At 32.9% G+C, this 21964-nt stretch overlaps 1 protein-coding gene across 1 annotated transcript in view; it reads left to right on the top strand.

Annotated features, from left to right (window-relative positions):
- The window catches only part of LOC111618648, a 129385-nt gene that overhangs the window by 93376 nt on the left and 14045 nt on the right, over positions 1 to 21964 (top strand). The window contains exons 16-27 of the mRNA XM_023360206.1: positions 311 to 419; positions 607 to 678; positions 756 to 851; positions 984 to 1064; positions 1245 to 1359; positions 12350 to 12464; positions 12557 to 12676; positions 12757 to 12832; positions 12907 to 13002; positions 13071 to 13257; positions 16237 to 16339; positions 16436 to 16579. Coding sequence (XP_023215974.1) covers positions 311 to 419; positions 607 to 678; positions 756 to 851; positions 984 to 1064; positions 1245 to 1359; positions 12350 to 12464; positions 12557 to 12676; positions 12757 to 12832; positions 12907 to 13002; positions 13071 to 13257; positions 16237 to 16339; positions 16436 to 16579 — 1314 coding nt within the window. The remainder of the gene's footprint in view (positions 1 to 310; positions 420 to 606; positions 679 to 755; positions 852 to 983; positions 1065 to 1244; positions 1360 to 12349; positions 12465 to 12556; positions 12677 to 12756; positions 12833 to 12906; positions 13003 to 13070; positions 13258 to 16236; positions 16340 to 16435; positions 16580 to 21964) is intronic.

The following is a 21964-nucleotide window of genomic DNA, read 5'->3' on the forward strand; positions in this document are numbered from 1 at the left end:
ATACACTAAAAAACTATGTGAATTAATAAATTTAATATTAAATATACCTTTCATCACATTCATTTTTTTCAAATCTTAATTTAACACATTTCTTTGCTTGTATATATTTTAGAGATTTTATTTTAAATTTTTAATAGCAGATAGGGATATTATAAATAAATTCTTTACCTTGGTAACTAAAAGTATTCATATTTAGTAAATAAACTTCTTCCAAAACTTTTGGATAATCTCTCTCATTTGATCATTTGAATAAAAGCTAGTGATGTTAAACATGATTGGATGATTTACATGTGTATTTTATTGGTTATAGTGGACAGAATAGAATACAGCCTTATCACTTCTCTGCATGTAGCCTGCAAGATTACATTAATGCCCTTCGTATTGGTCACGGTATTTGTCTTTTTAACAAACCTAACCAAGTAAGTGTAGATTATGATGATGGATCTTGCAGAGAGAATTTTTCCTTAATATATATAAATTTTATTTAATAACTGAATTATAAATTTTTCTAAGAAATTTCAAGAAATTGAATTCATTTTAATACAACATACATGTGTAAATCTGAAAAGTTATTATTTAGAAAAAAATGAAATTATGTTTTCTTAGTTAGAAGACTTTCGTTCTTGTGGGAATGGAGTTATTGAAGAAGGTGAACAGTGTGACTGTGGAAGCATAGAGGTATAATTGTGAAAAAATTAATAGCATGTATAAAAATATATAATTATTAGAATTTAACAAAATGCCTCTGTTTATAGGAATGTCTTCAGTCCGATCCATGCTGCGATCCGATAACTTGTAAGTTGCGTGTTGAAGCAGAATGCTCTACGGGTCCTTGCTGCGAGAACTGCAAAGTATGATCTAAAATTTTAAGTTTTGTCTTTATATAAAATTTATTAAAGCTACCAATTTATTGATTCATTTATGAAAATTGTTAATAATACAAGCAATAGATTTCTACTTAGTTTTATTTCTGTTTTTCGTAGTTGAAGCATGCTGGACACCTCTGTCGTCCTGCTGCCAGTGAATGTGACATACCAGAATATTGTGATGGTAAAGTGGGCCAGGTAATATTTCTTTGTTTCAGGTTCTTTATTTGGAGTAATGAATGATATCAAAGTTTTGTTCAATAATATTACATTCTGTATATATATTTGTGTATATACTCGTTATATATATATACATACAGTATAAATAGGATCTTAGTACTTGTTGATGAAATATTACATTCTGTTAAATTTAATTAGTGTCCTGTTGATGTGTACAAGAAAAATGGAAACATGTGCAACAATGCAGCTGGATATTGTTATCATGGAAATTGTCCTACTCCAAACAAACAGTGTGAATTCATCTGGGGATTTGGTAAGCTGTTTTCAGTTTGTTATACAAAATTCTTTTTGTTCAATTTTAAAAGAATTACATTAAAGTAAACATAAGTAAATTACAGAAATACAGGAAAAGCATTAAAAGACATTTAAGTTTTGAAATTCATTTTGTGCATTTTACATCATGTTTGGAATTTTTTGTAAATGACTACAGAAATTACTTGTACTGGTATACAACAAATAAATTTATACATTTATGTACAAGTATCCCTCATATAATACGATAGCCGGGTATCCAATGGATCTGAAAATATCAGGGATTTTCAGATCCATTGTCAGATGAGGGAAAAGTCATGAAAATCTCAGGGAGTTTGATATTAAATCTGGAAAAGGAAAAAGAAAATTATTATTGCAGAGCATAAAATGAAAAGGGAACAACAAATGATTTGAATGTGCACATTCTTGTGTCACATGATTTGAATGATGATCTAAGATTGCATCATGCATGCTAATTAAATTTAAGTATGGAGTAAATAATAATTATTATACTTGTTTTAAGAACATACAAAATTTGAATTATCTGACTTTAAACTGTTATGTGAAAAAATGTAACCTTTTTCAATTGTAAATAGCTTATTTTTTAAGTGTTGTCTTGTGGGATTCCCTGAAAAGCAGTTGGCAACCCTAGCTAGCAGCCAGTTTTCTTTGGAAATAAGATTGTAGAGGAGGTCTAATCACAACAGTTTCAAAGCTCTTACCAAGTAAATGGCATGTAGTATCCATCTACACTTCAGCAATGCTTGCAATTTATGATTGCAGGGTTTGGAACCAGTCACAATTTTAACTAAAAGACAATTTTTTCATTTGTCATTATTTTTGCAAAATATCATTAAGAGTCTCTTTTGGACAGATTTTACTGTACAGTATTTATTCTATATTAATGTGCATCCTTTTTAACTTTTTGAGAAGTTGAGAAATGAAGTGCGCATTAGATTCAAAATAAGTAAGGAGCTTGGAAGCAAAACATGTTAAGTGACATTAATATCAATTTCAGTATTATAGCATGTTAAATCTGAACAGATTTAACTATACAGTGGGTGATCAGTTAACGAACAGTTCAGATAGCAAACAAATCAGATAACGAACAAATTGGATAACGAACACTTTTGGGAAAGATTTTTATGATCGGACAACGAACACATGTTCGGTTAATGAACACTTTACTGAACAAACATAAAAAGAAGCGACGGAAAATAATGAAACCGATTGATTTTTCCCGTGTCTTCGGGTAACAATTCGAAACTTTCGGAGCGCGGGAGATGTCAACATCGATGTCAACCCGATACTGATCAGATAGTATAATATTCCTCCGAATTTTGAAACTCTCCCTTGTAATTCCAGCTTTTTGTTTACCTTTCTGACAAATAATTTTTTATAGTATTCGCGAGACTGTCAGACGTGCACTTGTTAAGTTTTGCATCGGGATTTATTCACGAAAGGTGAAAGTTTAACTCTCATCGGATATTCGTTAACGTTTTAATACCAAATTTCGAATTTCATCCGGGTCTTGCATTTAAATAATTTTTTGTAGGCTAATTGATTTCTGTTCTCTGAATTTTTGTAAGTGCTTTTCTGAACTTTTTATTTAAAAAAGAAACTGATAATATTATGGAGCCTAAAAAGAGGAGTGTCAAGAACTATGCTCACTGTAGAAACCAAGCAAGAGATAATAGCCAAGGTAGAAAGTGGGCACAAGATGTCTAATATTGCTAGGCAGAATGGCTTGAACATGTCTACAGTAGGCACAATCTTAGCTATGAAAGATATGTCATGATGTCTCAAGCTGCTAATGGAGTCATGAAAATCACATCTGAGAAATAAAGAGCATTTTAGAGCTCATAATGGAACCTGAAACTGATCTGACGACAGAAGAACTCCAAGAACTCTCAAATGAAGAATACCAAGAAACTCAGAGAGATGTGTTTTCTTTTGAAAAAGAGGAAGACGAAAGTGGGAGAATGTCAAAACAACGATCATCCAAGTGGCATCCCAACCAGAATAAGGTTAATGGAGTTGGGGATCTCTACAATTACAATACTATTAATTACTTCTGAAAAATCCTGATGAAAAGAGAAAAACAATCGACATTGGACAGATTCTTTAACCCCCACAAGCGGAAAAAACATGACTAATAAAAATGCAAGACTACATATATATGTATTTTTACTATTACATATAAGTAAACGTAGTAAAAATGTATATATTTTTTACTTTTTGGAGTCTCCAGAATGAATTAATCAAATTCCCATAAAAACCTATGGTAAATCGATAATCGGTTAACAAACAATTCGGATAATGAACAAAGTCTTGGAACGGATTATGTTCATTAACCGATCACCCACTGTAGTTAATTGATTTTACTTCATTTGAGTGTCATTCATCTATTGAAATTTCTCTTATTTTAATAGTGAAATCTATTTAAATTAACAAGTTTTACATGCTTTAAATTTTTAATTTACAGTCACAAGACAATAAACATAGGTATTATTTGTTAAATATAAGATTTCATAATATCAAATAATTATATTTTATGAAAACAGTAGTTTGATCAATAATATGTTCATATAATTTATATATAATATCTGGCTAAATAAACTTCATTTAATGCAGAGATGTGAGATGTTTTTGGTGAATACATTCTTATACTTCCATTTCTTTTAATAACAATATGGCATTAATGGTCATTTTTTGGTCAGTAATTTTTTGACACCTGGTCTTTTTTTTAACTATCTCCTTAATAAAAGTCTGTTCTGACACTGTAGTTGTAGATTTCAGATAGCAAATTAAAACATTCTCTGAATTCAATTACTGATGTGCATCTCTACAATACATACAGTAGACCTTAAATATGCCACCAAAGATTAGAAAATTAGAAAAGTTAGAATGACGGGAGTAATTGACAGAGTATATTAGAAGTTTGAAAAGGCTGTGCAAACTGCTTATGAGTTGTAACCACCAAATTGTTAGAAAACTTGCCACTGAAATACAAATTGACCGAGAGACTGTCATTGACCTAAATTCAGCTTATGCAAGGAATAAAGAGAAAACACAAAAACTTCTAGATATTACATTAGAAACATTTATGTCTAATAATTGGATAAATGATTTTACAGGTGATTAAATTAAACTAGCTTCCAAATTACTGGAATGTATCACAATCAATCAAGAACCTTTAAAATCCAGTAACACAATTTTAATGAAAACATCTAATGAATGTTTTCAACCTTGCCCAAGGTGTGCTTCATGTTTTTAACCAACAAAATTCCAAATTGAAATGCATAGAACAAAAATATATTTGAAAAATTATTTTTAAAAATTTGGAACAACACATAATGTATATAAAAATTTATACAGGCAATGCTAACACAAATCAGTTTTTTATTTGCTATTAAATAAATAAAAACAAGAACTTATACTGGAATGAATAATATAAAATAAAATAAACCTTTAACTATCCAGCATTAAAAAATGTTTAATAAAAACGTTTTAAACCGTTTTTAAACGGCCATCTTCAGTTGAACCAATATTAAAAAGGAACATTAAAAAAAGAACGCATGAAATACAAATTAAACAGAAACCGAAATGCGCATGCGTAACTCATCGGACTTGCGTCTTCTGAAAATCTATAAATAACTTGCAAATAACACGAAAATAATAAAGCCGCCAAAAAAAGAGGGGAGGGGAATATACGTTGATTACAAGGTGTTAATCTGCGTTATGCCTGGAAATCCTTTTACAATAACGCAGATTAACACCTTGTAATCAACGTATATTTCCCTCCCCTCTTTTTTTGGTGGCTTTATTATTTTCGTGTTATTTGCAAGTTATTTATAGATTTTCAGAAGATGCAAGTCCAATGAGTTACGCATGCGAATTTCGGTTTCTGTTTAATTTGTATTTCATGCGGTTTTTTTTTTTTTTTAGTGTTCCTTTTTAATATTAGTTCAACTGAAGATGGCCGTTTAAAAACGGTTGAAAACGTTTTATTAAACATTTTTTATTGCTGGATAGTTAAAGGTTTATTTTATATTATTTGCTATTAGTTACATCTTAAAAATTTTTTGTATTTAGGTTAGCGTTATATATTTTATAATTTTTATATTGTCTACTTTTTAATTTTTTATATATGCTATGTGTTGTTCCAAAGTTTTGAGAATAATTTTTCAAATATATTTTTGTTCTATGCATTTCAATTTGGAATTTTGTTGGTTAAAAACATGAAGCAGACCTTGTTCAAGATCGGAAATGTTCATTACATGTTTTCATTAAAACTGTGTTATTGCATTTTAAAAGGTTCTGATTGCAAGTGATTAAAATTGCTAAACAATACAAAGACATTTTGTCATTCCCAGGAATTAGTGATTATGGTTAAACACTACTCCAGACAGCATGACAGGTTTGGTTCTTTCTGGCTTAGTCTGTCACATCAATGTGATAAAGTAAAAGAATTTGAAACATGTATGAAGATGATTTTAATAATGTTCCATGGTAATGCTCATATGGAATGTGGATTTTCCACCAACAAAGAATGTATATATGTGTATATCAACATCACAAAGACTGTTGTACTAAGCCAAACAATTAATTGTATTGATACTAAGTGCATAACATTTACCTCTAGTACCAAATTACTTAGTTTCTAATTATTAATTATAGCATAATAATAGCACAATTAATTATAGTGATTGTTTGGTTTAGCAACAAAAAATGCTTAAATTAATGGAAAACCAAAAAGAAGAGATTTGTAGCTTATAGAAAATTACATGATGTAGTCACGTCAGCCAGTGGATATATCAAAATAGTTTATCCATACAACTTGAATTGCAGCCCAGAGATACAAGGAAGTTGTGGTAACTTGTAAACAGAAAGAAATAAGGCAAAAGAAAGAAGTGGAGTGAGAAGTTGAAGGCTGCAAAAATGATGAAAAAGCTAAAGAAAAAGATGATGATGATTCTTGCAGAAGTTAATGAGATTGGAGACATTAATGCACATTTGAAAAACTGAAAAAAAAAAAGTTTATTTTATACTATAATTAATAAAGAACATGATTATTTTGTAATATTTACTCACTGTGAATTGCAAAATTGGAAAAATTGTATTGGATTATAAGATTGACAGTGTCAATTTGAATTTTCATATTTTAGTAAAATTGTTATGTTGAACCTATATGTGATATATAATCTTCTGCACATTTTAAAGCAACAATCTACAAATTGATTAATCAAAGTGAAAAAAATTATCATATTTTATAATAAAGAGAATTGAACAACCTTGTAACTGTGAGTTTCATTTGGTAACATCAAATCAATTGTGAACTGTTTTTAATTTATGCAATGAGTTGTTTTCATAACTTCACTTTATCCAACACCGGAAATATCAGTTACGTACCTCGAAGCCTGTTACCAGTGTACAATTGACTTCAAAAAATGAAAAAATAAAATTTCACAAACATTTTTGAAACTTCAATGGTTCTTCTTCAGGCGACGACGAATTTCCGTTAGAATGTCATTAAATATGAAAATTATTCAAAATTTGAATATGCGTTAGCCCAGGCATGGCCAACATACAACCCGTGGGCAGGATCTGGCCCATGTAATGGATTTATGTGGCCCGCAATTAATCTTTCAATATTAGCTACTCAAGTCAGAATAGATCGGTGAAAGTTCTAATGCCTAAAAGAAAAAAAAGGTCAACAACTCTCTGTCCGGTTAGAGTTAACCATCATTACAAATCTCTTAAGTACAGCGTAGAACATTGATAAAGTATGGTAATGTGAAAAATGTGTCTGTAATCTCTATCTACAATTTAGTCTCTACGGGTGACACCACAATGAGATCTTGCACCACCTCAAAATCTTCCTAGGCAGCCTCTGGTTCGGCCCATGAAAAAAGTTTTCTTTCCAATTCGGCCCGGGGACAAAAACTGTTGGCCAACCCTGCGCTAGCCGATGAATTTTTACTATGCATACGCACTACATACGTAGTAAATGACGAGAATTTATAGCGTTTTGTCCACTAGCGCTTGTTATGCCAAAGATAGATTTATTTCTTCCTTGTGGTTGATGCAGGTGTTGCTGAGTTTGTATATGTATAAGGCATCAAACCACTTTAGATGCTCAATGTATGGTGTGTTGTGGATAATTCTCGCTTGGCTAAAATTCAGTTCTATCTCAGGATCACTTGTGTAAATACTTAGAGCTGTGATGGTCCTGGTGCGTTGTACGTTCACGATGTGTCTTTTACCCTAATGCTCAAGGAATGCTTTGTAGAGCCGATGTAGCAGAGCTTGCATCTGCGATCTTTCTTTGGGATGTTGTAGACTCCTGGGAGTCTATTCCTGCTAGGAATGTTCTTTCCATTGTGTAGGAAATCATAAATGGTTGGACATCTTCTATATGTGATGTGAATGCGGCGCTTCCTAGCTATCTGTGTAAACAGTGATTGAAGATATGGGTTATAAGTGACTGGTATCCTTTCTTCCTCTTGTCGGTCGTCGTTGCAGGAGTGGACTTTGAGAATTTCTTGGGAGCGGTGGAACTTTCTGATTAATCTTTGGGTAATATTGGGGTACCCCTGGTCTGAGACAATGTGATGAGTACATCTCAGTTCGTCGTGTAGAGCTTGCTGTGTGGAGGAGTGTGTGTGCTCTTTTAATTAGATTATTATATGCCACAATTTTGTATTGATGTGGGTCACATGACTCCATCGGTATATAGATTCTGCTTCCGGTTTATGATATACTTCCTTGTGGATTGTTGATCCTTCAATTCGAATGTTGATGTCAATAGAATGATTATATTGTCCACATATCTCCTATATAAAATGATGTTGGAGAGGTGATGAGGGAGGATCTTGGATTCTAGCTGTCTTATAACTAGGGTTTCTTTCCCGGGATCCCGTTTTCCTGGGATTCTCGCCGTTTATTCCCTACGAGAAAAATCCTGGGAAATTTTATTTTCCCGGGAAATCTCGCATTTCAATAATAATTTACTATGTCAGGTTTTCTTTCTATTATTTATTATATGAAAAGTTGCATTTTGAAGACTTGCCTAAAAGAGAAATTTTGAGGTTTCTTCCTGCATATTATTACCTATGCTTTACAAGTCTCTACTTGTTAGTTCATGTAATATCTATGTATTGTGTTTGCGCATCATTGAACAGCGGAGACTTGCTGAAAGTAAATATCACTCATCACACTTTATTTTTTATTTCATCTTTAGAAATAAATTAGTATTTTTTTCGTAATCATTAAAACTCTTAATGAAATGCTTTATTTTACTTTCATCTTATAATGTAGGAGAACATAAATTAATTGAGCCTAACCTGTCCGTATGGATGAGATTGGCCCTACACTTTTAGTTACTTACTAGAAAATAAATTAAATTATTTGAATTTATGATATTCCTGTATGATCTTTTTTATTCATATAAAATTCTATTTTACTATCTCATCCCGGGATCCCGGGAAAAGAAATTATTTGTCCCATAATCCCGCTGGAGGCAAATTTCCCGGGAAATGAGAAACCCTACTTACAACCATTTCACATAAGTCTCCCGAGATGGGGCTCCCCATTGGGACTTACCCAAAGATATTATATCATATTACTTGAAGATTAATCAGAAAGTTCCACCGCTTCCAAGAAATTCCTCAAGTCCACTCCTGCGACAAAGACCGACAAGAGGAAGAAAGGATACCAGTCACTTATAACCCATATCTTCAATCACTGTTTACACAGATAGCTAGGAAGTGCCGCATTCACATCACATATAGAAGGTGTCCAACCATTTATGATTTCCTACACAATGGAAAGGACATTCCTAGCAGGGATAGACTCCCAGGAGTCTACAACATCCCAAAGAAAGATCGCAGATGCAATAGAGAGCTCTGCTACATCGGCTCTACAAAGCATTCCTTGAGCATTAGGGTAAAAGACACATCGTGAATGTACAACGCACCAGGACCATCACAGCTCTAAGTATTTACACAAGTGATCCTGAGATAGAACTGAATTTTAGCCAAGCGAGAATTATCCACAACACACCATACACTGAGCATCTAAAGTGGTTTGATGCCTTATACTTATATAAACTCAACAACACCTGCATCAACCACAAGGAAGAAATAAATCTATCTTTGGCATAACAAGCGCTGGTGGACAAAACGCTATAAATTCTCGTCATTTGCTACGTATGTAGTGCACATGCATAGTAAAAATTCATCAGCTAGCGCATATTTAAATTTCGAATAATTTTCATATTTAATGACATTCTAACGGAAATTCATCATCGCCTGAAGAAAAACCATTGAAATTTCAAAAACGTTTGTGAAATTTTATTTTTTCATTTTTTGAAGTCAATTGCACACTGGTAACAGGCTTCGAGGTATGTAATTGAGTTGTTTTCAGTTAGTAAGGGAAAAATGAGGTTTTCATCCTGGAAATCTCTTAAAAATTGGAAATTGTTGGACACCCTGAGTGGTTATGTTTCGAAAAAGTGCTGTGTTATGCAAATCTGTGTTATACAAAAGAAAGGACTAATGCAAAACATAGGGTTAGGTTCCAAAAGTTAGAAAAAGTATGCTATTATTTTCATTACTAGAGAAACATGTTTAGGAATAAATTATTGATTGCTTTAATAATTAATTAACAATCATAATTAAAAATACTGTATTATGCATTAATATTACTTTTAGTTTAATGAAAGCATTTTCTTTTTACAAAGTATTGTCATCTTCTGAGCTGCTTTGTTGATCTTGATTTGTTGAATCAAGATCAACAAAGCAGCTCAGAACAACGTCATTTTTTTATTTTTACCATACATTTTTTATTCATGACAAAAATAAAAATATGTTATTAATTGAAAATTTGTGCTAGCAGGTCATGTTTGGCCAATTGAGGACCAAGCAATTTTTCTTTTTTTTTCAAAATTTGTGTTCAAACACTGAATTGTTTGAGTTGGGAACAATTTTACTATCAAGATATCACTGTATTTTGTTTGTCATGTTTACAAATGATTACTTACCTAATTTAAAAAAAAATTAATAGCAATTATCTGAAAATGTTTAAATAAACTTTACTAAATATGAAGAATAATTTATAAAAACGAAACACAAAACACTGTGATAGTCTTAAAAGCTAAAATCTGAAAGTAACTACAATGACACCTGGTTGACAAGAAAGCTAGGACAAGGAATAAAAAAATTGCATTATTAGTTTTCATTAAACCTGATGAAAGGCACAAAATAAATTTAAAAAATTCAATATTCTAAAGTTTGTAGGTATATTTGTGATAGCATTCATACTTACTTGAATAATAAAATATTGAGTAAAGGAGTTTGCTCTTAAAAGTTGCGAAAGTTTGTATGGAGTTTGGGCGTTTGTCCCAAATTCTTGAACTACATTAGAGTGAAACCATGTTGTACAAGTGTCGCATTGTATAAGAGATACTTGTATACATTGTTTGTTCTTTATTATATACATACATACTTAATGTACTACTGTAATCAAAAAGTATCTGGAATGGTTCATTTAAACTGCTTGCATTCAAGAGAGAAGTGTTGTCATTTTTTGTTTTTTGGTTTAACATGCGGATTGCTGCTAGATGTCAATGGATCTTCATTGACATCTAGCAGCAATCCACATGTCATCATCTGTTTTCATTTGCAAATAAATGCTTGTTTTTTGTGTAAATAATTTTTTCACTGGCAATTTTTCAAAAGATTGAGTATAATTGAGCAAAGAATGTGCATTAAATTTTATTTTCTCAATGGAATTACTGCTATAAAAATGTTGGAAATGTTGCAAAAAGCCTTTGTTGATGATAGTCTATCAAAAATAAGAGTGGCACAAGATGTTTGCAGAAGACAGACATCTCATTGAAGATGAACCACACTCTGGTAGACCATCCATTTCAACTGATGAACAAGATGTTGCTCGAGTCAGAGATTTGATACTCAATGATTATCATTTAACAATTGGAGACATTATTGAACATGTTTCAGTAACATTTAGATCTTGTCAAGCAATTTTAAAATATTATTGGGGCTTATGGTACATTACTTCTTGAGTCATCCCAAAAAACATTGAATTTTTTCCAAAAACAACATGATCAAATCACCGAGGAAATACTTTTTCAAGGCAAATTGTTCTTAAAACATGCCATTACGGGTGGTAAAGTATGGATATACACTTTTGACATCAAAACGCTTAACACTTGAGTGAATGGTACTCGAAAGATGAAGCAAGACTAAAAGAAGACTACATCAAAGTCAGTCAAAATTAGGGTTGTGTTGAATGTTTACTTCAATTTTTGTGGTGTTGGGTATCATGAATTCCTACTGATTGGCCAAACTGTCAACAAAGGATATTATTTCAGTGTTGTGTACCATTTGTTTGAAGCAGTTTGTAGAAAACAATCCTATTTGTGGTAAAAACTCATGGATTTTGCACCTGCTCACAATGCTCTTGTTGATAAATTTTTGACTTAAAACTCAACAAATATGATTCTGCAAATTCCATATCATATTCATTTGATATAGCACCATATCACTTTTTCCAATTTCCTCAACTAAAATTTGCACTTTGTGGTTACTGTTTTAACAGTATTGATGTCATAAAACAAAATTTCTCCGAGTCTGAAGGGATTTCATGTAATTGACTTGAAAGCATGTTTTGAGAAATGTTGACATAAGTACATTGTAGTGTGAGGGGATTACTTTGAAGGGGATGAAATAAATTTTGATGGATAAATTCAAATTGAACCATTACTAATACTTTTGGTCACAGAGGTATATGTATACATACATATGTTAAGAATTTGTTCATATGTAAGTGTTTTGTTTCTTCATTAGTATATGTTTGGCTGTATACATATGCACATTGTACCAGATAATATCTAAAACTTATTCTTAGTCTGTTGTATCATTTTTATTGAAGATTTACAATTTGTAAATTTAATTGGTTAAATTCAGGTGCAGTATCTTCTGACAAAAAATGTTACAGTCAGTTTAATACACAAGGAAGTATTAATGGAAATTGTGGTGTAGATCCTTATATTAAAGGAGCTTATATTAAGTGTACAAAAGAGTAAGACAATATCTTTCCTTAATTACTATTATTTATTATAAAAATATTATTATATATAATTTATATAAAAATAACGTTAAACAATTTTATAGGAATTCCTTATGTGGATCTCTGCAATGTCAGCAGGGCACAAGAAATCCAATTGTGGAAGAAATGGAAGATCAGTATTCACGCACAATAGTTTCCATCGAAGGAAAAGAATTTGAGTGCAAGTAAGTGATAATGTTAAATTTAAATTTTTTGTAATTTCCAAAGAAAGTACAGTATATTTAATTAATTATCATTATTCTAGAGTTGCCAGTGGATCAATTGGTGGAATTTCCGATATGGGAATGGTTATAGATGGTACCAAGTGTGCCGAAAATAAAGTAATGTTATGCTTAATTATTATGTAAATAAAAAAATCTCAGATAATTTAATTGGCAACTACTTTTTATGATAGATATGTGTCAATCAGACTTGTGTCAACTTAGAACAGTTCATGGAGCCAGGAAACTGCCCTACTAACAATGTGGCCCTTATGTGTTCGGGTCATGGCGTAAGTAAGTTTTAAGATTATTATTTTGTATTAGCCTTTTAAAGACATTTTGTGAGTTTTGATTACAGGTTTGCTCAAATCTCAATACGTGTTATTGTGATAAAGGATGGGTTTCGAGAGATTGTAGCCAACGTGTGAGTGATTTTTATCCAATTTCTGGAAAAGGGATGCCCGAAATATACACTACAGTGGCTCCCGTTTCAGAAACAACTCCGTATTGGAAGAAGAGCATTGTTGCAAAAACAACTCCTTATGGTAAATATATATATATATAATTATATAATTATTCAGTGTGTTTTTTATAATAATTATATATAAAATTATTTCAGTGAAATGAATTTTTGTTGTTGTGTTAGATAATTATTGTGTGCTAAAATGAATAATATGTAAGAAAAGCTTTATTGGTTTAGGTTTTGATATGTAAATATTACTTTATAGTGAAAATACTTTGATAAATGTCAATATTAAATTTAAAAATAAACTCTGTATGTAGTTGTAATATTGAGACATGATAAGTTCAGAAAAGCACTTACAAAAATTCAGAAAACAGAAATCAACTAACGCACAAAAAATTATGTAAATGTGATGCCTGGACAAAATTTGAAATTTGGTGTTATAACATTAACAAATATCCGATTGGACAGTTAAACTCTCACCTTTTGAAAATAAAAACCGAAGCAAAACTTAATGAGTGCCTGACAATCTCATGAAGAATATAGAAAATTCTTTGTCAGGAAGGTAAACAAAAGACTGGAATACAAGGGCGAGTTCAAAGTTTGGAGGAATACTATTCAATTCTGTCAGTATCTGGTTGAGCTTCGATGTCAACATCTCTTGTGATTTGAAAGATTTCAAATTGTCACCTGGAGACAAGGAAAGACCAATCAGTATTTGTTATTTTACATTGCTGCTGCTTGTGTTTGTTCTGTGAGGTGTTCATCATCCGAACACGTGTTTGTTGTCCAAACATAAAAATCTGTAGCGAAAGTGCTCATTGTCTGATTTGTGCATTAAGTAATCGCTCACTGTATAAAATTTTAATTTTATATGAAAAATATAAGAAAAATTTTAATTTATAAACCAAAATAAAGAAAAAGAAGATAAACATGGAACATCAGAAGTTGTGTAAATAATTTTATGTACATGTCCTCAGCCAACTGTTATGTAGGAGAAATGAAACAGCAGTTACAAAAGAGAATAAAAGAACATAAAGCATCCATTAGATTAAAAAATAAAGATTTACCATGGTTTCAACATTGTATTAAAAAGAACTGTAAGATTGATAAAAATAATATTGTGCTATTACATAAAGGAATAGTGATGGATGCATGCTGGGATAAGATAGCATGGTATAAAGTGCCACAGCTATTTAGATCAAAACTTTTTAAAATACAGTTTTGAAATTGTATTTTAAAGTTTTGATCTAAATAAATGTATTGAGAATTTTAGTGTCTTAGTATTTTATATTATTTTTAATGTCTTAGTATTTTAATATATACAAGGTCTGTTCAAAAAGTATCGGACCTTATTTTTTTCCGCGTAAACCAATGATGCGAGAGAGGCCTCCTTCGGTGGAGTTGTGGAGGGGAAAGTCATGCACAGCCCTGAATTTTTTCCCGCCTGCAGAAAGCGTCAGTCGTTGGCAATCGGCGTATGAGTGAGGTCATGTAGTGCGCTCTCGTCGGATTTCACTAAGCTGGAAAATGACTGAACAACGTGAGCAGCGATATTACATCAAATTTTGCCAAAAACCTTGGCGATACCCAAGTGTAAACCATTCGCAAGATTCAGCAGGCTTTCGGGGACGATCCTCGAGGCCAAAAAAAGCGCGGCAGGTCCGCAGCAATATCAAAAGTCATGTTGACAGTTTTTTCGACTTTCGTGGGGTGGTGTGTCGTGAGTACGCACCACAAGGCCAAACCATCCCAAAGGAGTACTACCAGGAGGTCCTTCGTCGTCTTTCCGATACAGTGCGATGCAAACGATGGGATCTGTGGTCGATCAAAATTTGGCAGCTCCATTGTGATAACGCATCCGCCCATTCTGCGCATCTGATTCGGGCTTTCGTCGCCAAACACAATACTCCTGTGGTTCGTCACGCTCCGTACTCTCTCCACATGGCTCCGTGTGACATTTGGCTATTTCTCAAGCTGAAAATGCCGCTAAAAGGAACCCAAATTAGTCGAGAGAAGACATCATGCGAAATGCGACGGACCGGCTGATTACCATTCCAAAAGATGCGTTCCAGCAGTGTTTCCAGCAATGGCAGAAACGCTGGGAGAAGTGTATACATTACCAAGGAGACTACTTTGAAGGGGATTAGGGTTTTGTTCCTCAAAGTCAATAAATTTATTTTTGCCGACCAAAGGTCCGATACTTTTTGAACAGACCTTGTAGATTAATCCTTATAAGTTAGTATAGATTGAGTAGTTTAGCTCAAGAAGGATTTTTCTTGTAAAAATTTTTAAATTATACATAGAGTCAACCCCATTGAAAAAAGCTTTTATTAGTATTCTTATGTTTATGTTGTGACACAAATTATAAGTTGACAGAGTTATTTAATATATGAATGATTGAAGACAAATCACTCAGAATGAAAATACAACATTAGCAAATATCCTTTAGTGAGTTGAGTGTCCTTCAGGCACATTGGTGCAGCTAATGCTTAATTTAATTATGAATTTTTTCTATTATTTTTATTACAAGTTACAGTCAAACTTTAATTTACCACTATCATTTGTTTGCCTCTTAAATTGATGCTGAGTAGCATGATGCTAAACTGAAGGACCTTTCAAAGTTAAATAAGTAATGAAGTCTATAATTGGGTTTGTGTTTGAGAGTTAAAAAACTGCATAATTGGCAATAACAGTCATTTTGTAATGAAAAATCATGCCTTTAGTAATTCCCAGGTATAAAAGGATTCTGTATTTAATGTTTATAAGGAAGATCTATTTGTGAACAATTGTTGGCACATCAAGAGTAGTGCTCTATAGGAGGGTGCTATATTGAGATTTGTTGAGGTATTATACAGCCCATGTTGTGATAAATACTTATTCCTTATCACATCTTACATAAAGTTCATTTTATATTTGAATCCAACAATCATATTACTGGACTACTGTCCCTCTTATTATTCTGTTAGTTCAATGGTCTACAATATTAATCTGTTTTGAATATACTATAGAAATAATTTTATTAACTGTTTATAATACATTTTAGTGTATTTTGTTTCAGTGGGAAAAAAAGCATCTATAAGTGCAACATCATTAGTCATTGTTCTTGTTACCATTGTCGGTGGGGTCTTCATGTTTTTTACATTACTTGCTACTTGTTACAGGTATGATTTCAGGAGGAAAAAGTTTTGTTAATATATATAAATAATTGATAAGGAGTATCAATATAATTTAAAATTTATAACCTATCGAATCTTTAGACGCCACAGTTTACTGCCAAAAAGAGAATCATCTCATTTTAAGAAGCGTTTAACCAAAAAATTTGGTATTACAAATAAAAAAGATGAAGAATCACAAGAAAACGTCAACAGAATAATAACTTTTGGAAGTATGCCTTCGTACAGGTGAGAAAATTTTTGATAATTTTTGTATTGACAACTTTAATGGTTACTATAATTCAGTAAAATCTTGATTTAAATTTGTCCTGGCAATATTTTTAAATAGATTTATTTATACTTTTATCAAAATAAAACATTACTTGACACTATATGTAGCAATACATTAATCAAAATTTTATTTTCACTAGGCCTACACCTTGTAAGTATTTTACTCCTATGGATTTATAGGGATATTCATTATTAAACAATGGAAATGCATTGTCTTATCATGTCTAACTCATTAACATCCATCCACTCAGAACCTCTTGCATTGCATTGCCGAATAAAGCATTCCAAACAAATTCAAAAGTTGTTTCCTCCAGTCCATAAGAGGTTGATGGCCAGATGATCTAGTGGTCTAGGTGGCAGCCTACTGCACTGGAGCCTGGGATCAAATCTAGACGAGTCGAAAAATTCCCAGGTGTTTTTCAGTGTGGTCCATTAGGATATGTCAGGCCCTATCCCTCACCATCCAGCTGCAACCACTGTGGGCCTGGCCGAACCCATAATGGGTTTGCAAAACAAGGCCCTCTTAGTGCCCACAGGGCAGAAAGAGTTTAAAAAACAATTTAGAAAACATAGTGTCACTTCTTTATATTTCTCTTTCATTCATAATATTCTGAAAATAAACTTTGTTTATTGAATGCTTTAAAAAAATTATTATAAGCAAGTTAACATAATAAATAACTGCTTAACTCAGTCCTGTACTCTTACAGATATCAAAGTTTTGTGTATACGAAATTACCTTCTTTAACTGAACAGATCTTAGAGACATACATCCTATGACTTCATAGCAACATCACAATTTCATAACATCACTTATCATAACATACTTTTGATTTCAGACTTATAAAACAAACTGATGTCATTTGTAACACAGTGAGAATGTAACATGTAAATTCCATATTATTAAAATAGCAGAAATTGTATCGATTACTTTAATGTGACCATATCAGAGTATAATGTATTATCAGCCACAGTAAAGTAACTCTATGATATACAGGGTGGTTATAAATTATTGAGCACATTTCAGGGAGGAATGAAAAAGAACACAGTAAAGTATTCAATGCTTTGATATCAGCAAAAGATGGACCAACTTCTTGTTATAAATTTCAACCATCCTATAGCTATCATCAGTAACTGTCTAATGTAAGTCTAGGGACAGTACCAATACTCAGTGTTTTAGCCAATCATATGCTCTCTGTAAATGACTCGTCTCCCCAGTAGTTTTGTCACATGGTCTAGAGTACTAATGAACGCAGTTACTATACAGTAAAACCTGCAAAAGCCAGAATCTGAATAAGGCTGAAACCTTCCAGAGGTGGAAAGTTCAAATATTTTTCAGTAAAATGATTACATTAATCTAACAAATGCTGAATGATGTCTGAATGCCAAAACCTGAGAGACACAGATGGAATGAAAAAATCGTAGTATTGCAACCAAATATGGGAAAGTATAGATTCAAAGCTGGAAACTTGTGTGTACTGTATTTTTGCATTACATCCTACGTAAGCATAATCATCTCATTTATAATGGTGATTCCTTTTTGAGGTTGGAAACCTCTCAATGAAACAATCTTGTGGCTAGAAACAACCTCTGTTTCAACTGCTTAACTGATTGCTATAAACTATCCAATTGCAACTCCAAGAACTTGTGTAATATATACCGAAAGAGACATAATACATTATTCTGCAGAAATAAAGAAACTGTGACTAGCTCAAAGATACCAATGGTCGACAGCAGACCAATTCCATTCAAGCAGGATCTTAAATCCAATGCAGTAGTTTTGGAAAGTGTGCATCACTCATTACCATGCATTGAAAGGGAAATAAGACCGTGAATCTCGACAGCCATGGTTTGGGTTTTAAATCATTCAACCAGAACCAGTATTCAAGCATGCGCAGTGTCATACTCAGGCGGTATGTCAAATATCGCCACTAAAGATTTCGCAAATTGATTGGGTACTCCGCAAGAAAGAATAGATCTCACAGTTTCTAGTGTAAGTGTAAATAAAACCACGATCAAATCTAAGTTGACTGCTACAATAATAAATGGCAGCGGATCCTTTTCTGAGATGCTAGAGTTTATAATAGTGCCAAAGATCATGTATTTGCTCCTTGTTTTCACTTTAAATATTAGCAAGATAGAAATCCCACGCCAGTTAGCTGATCCAAGATTTTCTTCACCAGGCAAGGTTGATGTGATTATTTCAATCCATTGATTAGAATTAAGCTTGTCTCATATTGTCTCAACTGATCTGCAAATGGGCATAACTGAAGTGATCTTACACAACTACTTGTATGGGTAAATGTAATCTATATGATGTCTGTTGTTTGTCTTTGTATTTCATGTTTTTCACCTATATTTTGTGATACATGATTGGTTGTAAGTGTACAATTGATGTTAACTGTATCATGTGTGTGGTATGCTTATGTAAAACAAATTAATCTCATATATGGTAAAATATTATAATTATATATTTGTAATTATACTATTTTTTATATAATCTCAGTTATGTCTAGCGGTATTAAGATAGACAAAAAAAGAATTGAATATGTTGTCTTAAAGGATGAGAATTTCCTTTAAGAGGACACAGTTAAGAGCTAGTCACAATTTCTTTATTTCTGTGGAGTAATGTATTATGTCTCTTTCGGCATATATTACAAGAGTTCTTGGAGTTGCAATTGGATAGTTTATGCTTTATGGCGATCAGTTAAGCAGTTGAAACAGAGGTTGTTTCTAGCCACAAGATCGTTTCTTTGAGAGGTTTCCAACCTCAAAAAAGAATCACAATTATAAACAGGATGATTATGCTTACATAAAACGCAAAAAGGCATAGGATTGTTACATTTCAAGAACAGATTTTTTGATTTAATTTGATCTTGATAACATCTGCTTTTACTAACGTGGCCTTATTAACATTTTCTAAAATTTGAGAACGTTTTTCCAAAAATGAAATCAAGTTATTTAGCTTAGGAATCTCATTAGAACTCATACTGTTTTAGAGTTTCCTTATCCAACTTCTGAAGTACAATCTTTAAAATTAAGATATCGGAAAGCTTATTCTTTCATATCCTAGAACTTGGTGGAGCTCGAATATTCTTATTGACGCTATCTGTGAAATTCCTCAAACCTTTCCCGATTCGTAAGCTAGCTTTAGTGTCCAGAATTTCATTGACATGGGTTTTTACTATTAATTTTTTGTTTTTGTATCTTTCTTATAGAGCTTAAAACAGTGAAACGAACGAATCGTATTGCGTTTCTAAGCCTTCAGCCTTCCCTATTAGCGCAACCTTCAAATAACGTAGTTTGTTTCGGTGATAGTTGATCGTTTTTTGACGAAATGTTGTTATTAAATTGCATTTTAAAGTTACTCCATCCTTCATATCTTGCAGACAATTTAGATAAGAGTATCTCCGGCAATTTAATATTAGAGGAGTTATTTCCAGTTCGGCGACTTGTTCCATCATGCTTGGAAGTATTTGTTTCTAATCGTTTCACACGAGATTGGATCTTAAATTTACAGCCTCCTGTTCTTCACTATTGACTATCTAACTGTCATAATCAGCTGGGTTAGTAATGAAACCTTCGATTTCCTTATTTAAGGTTCACAGTGACACTTCCTTTCGACTCAAGTAAAAGGGTTTGTCTCTCTATCTTCACTTTCTACTAGATTATCGACTTTACTAATTAATTTGGTTACACTAGTTCTGACTAAAGCCCCTTTTTTCTTTAATTTTTCGAGTTGATCTATTTTAAAACAATCTACAACGTATAACGACAGACGAATTCCTCCTCTTGTACTTTCCAAGGCGATGACGCCACTTAACGAAGTTTGAACCAAAATTTGATTTGCTTACGACGTTGTTCCTTCATCTATCTATCCGTCTCGACCTTTAATGGATCAAATCAGAAAAAGGGCACACAATTGCGGTATGAAAGTATAACTCTATCTAAAAAACGCTGCGGAAAGAGAACCTTTACACCAACCAACTCTCGAACGCTTTTTAAATCTTTTACAATTTTGATCGCTACGGATATGCGGTGGCACTGGAAATGCCAACAGGGCCATTTGCTAAATTCGTTACGGTTTTCATTAGTCGGCCGGCAGCGGCTTAAAATAAGAGATTTGTAAGTTTAAGAAAACACTAAGACGCATTAGATGGAAGTTAAAATTCGCCGAGCGCCATCCATTACCAGATACTTTTTTTATATTATTAATTATAAAACAGAAAAGGGCGTAATTTTGGGGACGGTAAAGAGTATTTAAAGATACGGTAAATTCCAATAACTAGTAAAATTTTCGTCAAGTCCATCCCCCACGGGAGAGGGCACGTACCAATCCTCGACTTTAACCGTCAAAATTTAACAGGACGACATAGGTTTAGAAATAATCCCGCCAAGTTTGAAAATTTTGGGTGATTCGGGACGCCATAAGGTTTTTCTTATGTTTGGAGTTCCGGAGGGTGGTCAAGCAGGGATGAAAATTTGATCGACGGCCGTACTATCCCCCTATTACAGTATAACAGCCGAGGAAGTAAAGGATTAATTATCGCTTTTGGTAAATTACGTCGACCGGGTACAAACGATTAATTGTCAAACCGGGTATTTCACGCGATGGGGCATAACTTTTTACTAACTTCATATCAACATATTATTTCTGTAGCGTGAGTAGGGGGAAACGGAAGATAATTGTGCCAACGGGCAGACAATTGAAAACGATTTTTGTACCGAGGTAAAGAGGTGGAATTTGTTGAGAAAGAGAGAGTTGGGAGATTTCCTCTCGGGTAGAAAAAGGTAACGGAAAGATAGCCATTAAAATGGCCCGAGGCCTACGAAAGGGTCGAAGGTGACAACGGTAAACGATGGGAATTATTTCGAGGGGTGGTGCGGACAGGTAACGTTCTGATCTTTTAAAAGTGAAGGAGTAAAGGCCGGTCCCTTCCCTCTTCGTCTCCGTCGGGAAATAAGCCGCCGGTCGAACACCTCCGCTTCCGTCTCCGTCCGCCGTGGGATATTTTAGCGTCACCCCCGGAAAATTTAGTCCCTTAAGACGTCGGATGTGCGGGAAAAAATTATATTTTTACGCAGTTAAATAAAATTCCGCCTTTAAAGTCGACGATTGATTGTTTCCAAACGTTTACGGAGATTTTTTAAAAATAATCGTCGGACGGAAAAAACTGGGGAATAGCTACGGGTCCCTTTACCAAACGAAGGTTACTTTTAACGGAATATAAAACTGTCCTTTTTTTTGATTAATGAAAAGAACGTTAGAGGCCTTTCCTTCCTTTACAAAGAAAGATACGGGGACAAGATTTCTCCTCCGGACGCCCTAAGCCGGATGGGGTCTGC

Source organism: Centruroides sculpturatus, unplaced genomic scaffold (genome assembly GCF_000671375.1).
Source record: "Centruroides sculpturatus isolate CEXI.00-Female unplaced genomic scaffold, Cexi_2.0 scaffold116, whole genome shotgun sequence".
In the NCBI taxonomy this organism is placed as follows: Eukaryota; Metazoa; Arthropoda; class Arachnida; order Scorpiones; family Buthidae; genus Centruroides; species Centruroides sculpturatus.